General features: G+C 47.6%; 1 protein-coding gene across 5 annotated transcripts in view; it reads left to right on the top strand.

Moving 5' to 3' along the window:
- Positions 1–5,987, top strand: part of Pmel (premelanosome protein) — a 10,851-nt gene that overhangs the window by 3,086 nt on the left and 1,778 nt on the right. For 2 of the 5 annotated variants that reach the window (XM_026778011.1, XM_026778010.1), the window contains exons 2-8: positions 2,128–2,238; positions 2,408–2,554; positions 3,488–3,622; positions 3,779–3,940; positions 4,177–4,698; positions 4,762–4,842; positions 5,826–5,942. In XM_026778011.1, coding sequence (XP_026633812.1) covers positions 2,128–2,238; positions 2,408–2,554; positions 3,488–3,622; positions 3,779–3,940; positions 4,177–4,698; positions 4,762–4,842; positions 5,826–5,942 — 1,275 coding nt within the window. Of the gene's footprint in view, positions 1–2,127; positions 2,239–2,407; positions 2,555–3,487; positions 3,623–3,778; positions 3,941–4,176; positions 4,843–5,825; positions 5,943–5,987 lie in introns of all 5 variants that reach the window. The other 3 variants (XM_005371168.1, XM_005371167.1, XM_005371169.1) reach the window with 2 other exon arrangements.

The following is a 5,987-nucleotide window of genomic DNA, read 5'->3' as shown; positions in this document are numbered from 1 at the left end:
CCAGGTTGTCTAGAAAAACAAAAAACAAACCCATCACCACTAACTAAAGACCAACTACCTTCAAAGAACGGTCATTCTCCTCAGCCTGGAACTGAAGCCCCTAACTCAACAGTTCTCAGTCTGTGGATCTCAACCCCTTTGAGGGGGGGTCAAATGACCCTTTCACAGAGGTCACCTAAGACCATCGGAAGACAGATATTTATATTTACATTATGACTCATAGCAGTAGCAAAATTATAGTTATGAAGTAGTGACAAAAATAATCTTTTAACCGGGAGTCAGCACAACCCAAGAAACTGTGTTAAAGCATCTCAGCATCAGGAAGGTTGAGAGCCGCTGCCCTAACTCATCTTCTCTGCCTTTTCTCAGTGTGTATCAGTCACCGGCTAGCAACCCTAACTTGCCACGTGACCGCCCGCCTCCATCTGTTAGCTCTCCTCACTGAAGCCTCCCCACTCTGCTAGAGTGGAATTAGGCTGGCCATCTCCCATTTGGTTGCACCATGTTATGGTCCTTTACGACACATGTTAAGTGGTGGTATGGTGACAATTTGTGTGCGTGTTCATTTCTTGTGTTTCATTTTAAATCTCTTCAGAGCCTTATCTTATTCACTTCAAAAGTCCTGTGTGCGTAGAATAATGCATAATATAGAATGAGTTCAGTAAATTAAAATGTCTTTTGAAGGGTTGGTAAGGAGCTCTCACTGTTCTTCCAGATAACCCAAATTCAGTTTCTACAACTGCATCTGGCAGCTCAAAACTGCCTGTACCAGTAGGCCATAGCCTAGTGGCAATACACAGATGAATAGAAATGGGTTAATTTAAGATGTAAGAGTTAGCTAGAAATATGCTTAAACTATTGGCCAAACAGTGTTGTAATTAATATAGTTTCTGTGTTACTATTCGGGTCCGGGCATCTGGGAAACGAAAGAGCAGTCTCTGTCTACACGTGGTGTCTTACCTGTTACAGATACTGTGGCACTCACAAACACACACACAAATAAATTTAAATAAATAAAGAGGTTCATGGTGGTTTACCTGTATTCCCAGCACTTGGGAGACTGAGACAGAATTCCATGAGCTGCGGGCCAGCCTAGACTTCTACAGTCCAGAAAAACGTGGTTATGAACTGGAAAGTACTGTCCTAGGGTCTGTAGTTTAGTCAGTAGAGTGCTCTTAAACATGTCCTAGGCCCTAGGTTCCATCCCAGCACCACAGAATCCGGGCATGGTGGTATAGGCTTGTAATCCTAGCACTTGGAAGTGCTATCCTGGCTTCACAGTGAGTTTGAGGTCAACCTGGGTTACACTATACCTTATTTTTAAAAAGAAACAACAAAAACTAAGTGCTTCCCTAGTGTGCTTATAACCCTGGGCTCAATCTATAGTACTGTAAGCTTTTCAAATTTAATTAAATTTATGTAACCTCCACACATATCCCAAGGCTTAGTGTGTGTGTGTGTGTGTGTGTGTGTGTGTGATTGTATGTACGTGAGCACACACATAGAAATAAATCATTTAAATAAAGAAATGAATAAATAAATAAAACTTGGGTTTTTTTTAATAGAAAAAAACCTTTTGGATATGATGATGCACACCTTTGATCTCAGCACTCAGGAAGCAGAGACAGGAGGATCTATCTCTATGAGTTCGAGTTCAACCCTGTCTTACAGAGCGAGTTCCAGGACAGCCAGAGCTGCACAGAGAAACCCTATCTCAAAAAAAAAACCAAACAGACACACAAAAAAATTTGTTTCTGTGTTTTTTTTAAGACAGGGTCTCTTTGTATCCTTAGCTGTACTGGAACTTGCTCTGTAGACTGGGCCAGGCCCAAACTCACAGAGATCCACCTGCCTCAGTCTCCCGAGTGCTGGGATTAAAGGTGTGCACCACCATGCCTAGCTAAAATTTTTAATCAAAGCATTTAGGGAAAGGAAGAGGGCTGAGAATACATCTCAATGGTAGAGTGCTTACAGGTGTTGGCCTGTGCTCTGCCTCAGGTCGCCCTCCATCCCACCAAAATTAACCCTTTGCGCTTCGAATGCAGCAGTGAGATCACACGGGGCACGCGCTGTCTTCTGAGAAGAGACTAAGGATCCTAGCATCTTTAACCGACACTTCACTTTTAGGATCCAGGAACCAGGACTGGATTGGTGTCCCACGGCAACTTGGAACTAACGCCTGGAACAGGCAGCTGTACCCTGAGTGGACAGAGGTGCAGCGGCCCGATTGCTGGAGAGGTAGGATTTAGATTTCCTTGGATGGAGAGGTAGGATTTAGATTTCCTTGGCAAGGCCTTGTGGGAATGGGATAGGAGGAGAATGAAGACTGGGCTAAATTTAAGCAGGTTGGCAGAGGGACTTGGAGAGGAGAAGCGAGAGTCCCAGCTAATTCAGCTTTCCTTCCCAGGGGGCCAGGTGTCTCTGGAGGTCAGAAATGACGGGCCTACGCTGGTTGGTGCAAATGCCTCCTTTTCCATTGCCCTGCAGTTCCCTGAGAGACAAAAGGTGCTGCCAGATGGGCAGGTTGTCTGGGCCAACAACACCGTCCTCAATGGTAAGTTCCTCTCTCGGTACCTCCTGAACCTTATTCCCGGGGCTCAGATTCACAGGTATCTCCAGCAAACCCAGAGGAAACCCCCTTCCTTCTCCTCCTCCTCCTCTTTTTGGTTTTGCAAGGCAGGGTTTCTCTGTGTAGTCCTGGCTGTCCTGGAACTTCCTCTGTAGACCGCAGTGGCCTCAGATTCAGAGATCCCCTTGCCTCTGCCTCCCAAGTGCTGGGATTAAAGGTGTGTGCCATCACCACCCAGCTCCTCTTCTATTTTTTAACAGGGCTGGGTTCAAACCTAGGGCCTCAAACACTCTTGTCAAGTGCTATTCCCTTGGCCTTTATCCCTCACAGACTCTAAAGAATTATGGTTATACTCATTACAGTCAATACATCCTGTAAATATATAAAAGGTAATATATGCTTATTGCGCTAAAATTAGAAAATGCAGATAAAATTGTAGTTTCCAAGTTGGAGAACAGCAGATTCCTCAAGTTGCATGGGCTGAGATAAAAATCCATAACTAGATATGACCTGGATGGGCAAGTGTCTTTGTGTTTGTTCTCCTGCCTATGAAGTGGGTGTGGTACCTCGACAGATTACTACAAAGATGAAAACAGTCTCGTCTATATAAAGTACTCTGTAGAGTTGCCCGGACCTACAGTAAATATTTAATGTGAGCTGCTGCTCTTAATCTCACGAGGGTCATCGTAAACATTCCATTCTGTGGATAGCCAATCTTTTACTTCTGTTCTATATGCATCTGTATCTCAAGTTGTAGTTTCCGTACATCCCCCACTCTCTAACTGCTGTCCCATATGGGTTCTAGTACGGAAGAGTGTAGTTCCGGCTAAGGAGTACTCCTCCTGCCCCACCCACGAGGAAGTATTTTAGCACACGTGAAAGAATGCCAGGGCTTGAGATTGACTGTCTACTTTCCAGGGAGCCAGGTGTGGGAAGGACAGCCGGTGTATCCACAGGAAGCTGATGATGCCTGCATCTTCCCTGATGGCGGACCCTGCCCGTCTGGTCCTCAGCACCCAAGAAGAAGCTTTGTCTATGTTTGGAAGACCTGGGGTAAGGTCTCCTAGTAGCCCCTCACAATATAGTCCAACCCAGGGAGCCCAGGAGGAAATCCTCAACCTCCTGTCTCTCCAGCCTTTTTCAAACTGTTTCCCAGTTTTCTTTAACCCGTTGCCTCCTCTCCTCTGCTTTTGTCTCGAAAACTCTCAGGACAATACTGGCAAGTTCTGGGGGGTCCAGTGTCCAGGCTGAGCATTGCAACAGGCCACGCGAGGCTGGGCACACACACCATGGAAGTGACTGTGTACCACCGACGGGGGGCCCAGAGCTACGTGCCCCTTGCTCACGCCAGTTCCACCTTCACTATTACTGGTAAGATATCAAAAAGGAACACAGCCAGGCTGGCAGGGGGCGTGATGTGGGGAGGCTGGTTTGGTCTAGAAAGAGGAAGTGGTCAGAAACCTACAAAGGGGAGGGGTAGAAAGACTTGGGCAGAGAAGTGTGGGGTTTAGAGACGATAAAGGCCTGGTTAGCTGTGTGTGGAGAACGTGGCTGTGAAGGAGATGTGACCCAGGCCTGGTTCCTGACTTCTCTGGCTCTCACCCCAGACCAGGTCCCCTTCTCCGTGAGTGTGTCCCAGCTGCAGGCCTTGGACGGAGGAAACAAGCGCTTCCTGAGAAATCAGCCTCTCGTCTTTGCCATCCAGCTCCACGATCCCAGCGGCTATTTGGTTGAGGCTGACCTCTCCTACACCTGGGACTTTGGAGACAACACTGGGACCCTGATCTCTCGGGCAGTTGAGGTCACTCACACTTACCTGCAGTCCGGCTCAGTCACTGCCCAGGTTGTAGTGCAGGCTGCCATTCCCCTGGTTTCCTGTGGTTCCTCCCCAGTCCCAGGTACCACAGATGGCAACATGCCAACTGCAGAGATACCCGGAACCACATCTAGGCAAGGGACCACTTCAGAAGTTGGTACGACAGCTGGCCAGATGCCCACTACAGAACCCTCTGGAACCACAGTTGTACAAATGCCAACCACAGAGGGTACAGCTACTACCTCTGAGCAGCCACTGACCTCAGCGGTCCTAGATACCACACTGGCAGGGATGTCAACTACAGAGGGTATCGGTACCACAGCCACAAGGCCCTCTGCGGCCACGGTTGCACAAGTAATGACCACGGTGCTGGTAGAAACTACCACTGAAGACTTACCCACTCCTGAACCTGAGGGTCCAGATGCCAGCCCATTTCTGCCTACAGAAAGTTCTACAGGTAAGAACGCGTGAATGAGGTTCTTGGAGGTGGGTTGTCAATTCTAGGTCTTGCCCCAAGATCTAGATGCTAATGGGTCCTTTCTGTAGCACTGCGGCTGCCTTGGAATTCTCACTAGCTCGAAAGCCAGAGTGTATCAACCACATGCAAGAGACGTGGAGTTCAGGAAATGAGTTTTCCCCTAGCCACAAGGAAAGGAATGAGCTGGTTCTTCCTCCAAGGATAACAGCTAGGAAGCCAGGGGAGCTGAACAGCCTGTGGTCATTTACAAAACTCGCGTTCTGTTGAAGAGTAAATGCAGAGATGTGCCAGTTTCTGACAGCGTGGTTCTCCATTTCCCACTCTGGGATTCCTACCCCAAAGCAAAACAAAGGAGTGAGATCCGACGCTGAATGGATCGACACAGGCCAGGCGTCTAGTCCAGGACCTGACCAGTGTGGGACATGACCAATATTTGGAGACTTTCTTTATAAAAAAAAATTGTGTGTGATGTTTTGCCTGCTTTGATGTATACCACTTGTGTGCCTGGTGCTCATGGAGATCATAAGAGGGCATCGGATCCCCTTCCCTGGATATGGAGTTAGAGGTGGTTGTAAGCCACTATGTAGGTGCTGGGAATCAAACCCAGTTTCTCTATAAGAGTAACCAGTACTTTAAACCACTGGGGCATCTCCCCAGCCCTGGATTGTGTGTGTCTACAAGAGTAACAAGTGCTTTAAACCATGAAAACATCTTTTCAGCCCTGGATTTGTGTATGTGTGTGTGTTTTCTCTTTCCTTGACTGTGTGGGTGGTAAAAGCAGCATTTTTTTTTTCCCATTCTCACACAGCTTTCTTATATATAAAGTGAGACCTACCACCTCTTCACTAATTCAAAGCTCTAAGAGCCTGTAGCCTTGGCTGTACTTGGGGCAATGCCTGCTTGGTCTGTCTCCAAGAGCGTTACATCTCTTGACTTTGCCCCCTCAAATCTTTTCCTGCCAGGGCCCGTCACCCCTCTCCTGGATGGCACAGACACCTTAATGCTTGTGAAGAGACAAGTTCCCTTGGATTGTGTTCTCTACCGATATGGTTCTTTTTCTCTCGCCCTGGACATTGTCCGTGAGTCTTGCCTTTGATGGGGACCAAGGAAGGGAGGTATAAGCT

This window comes from Microtus ochrogaster, unplaced genomic scaffold (genome assembly GCF_000317375.1).
Source record: "Microtus ochrogaster isolate Prairie Vole_2 unplaced genomic scaffold, MicOch1.0 UNK99, whole genome shotgun sequence".
NCBI classification, from domain to species: Eukaryota; Metazoa; Chordata; class Mammalia; order Rodentia; family Cricetidae; genus Microtus; species Microtus ochrogaster.
Note: the sequence above shows the minus strand (reverse complement) of the source record. Positions and strands in the feature narration are given on the sequence as shown.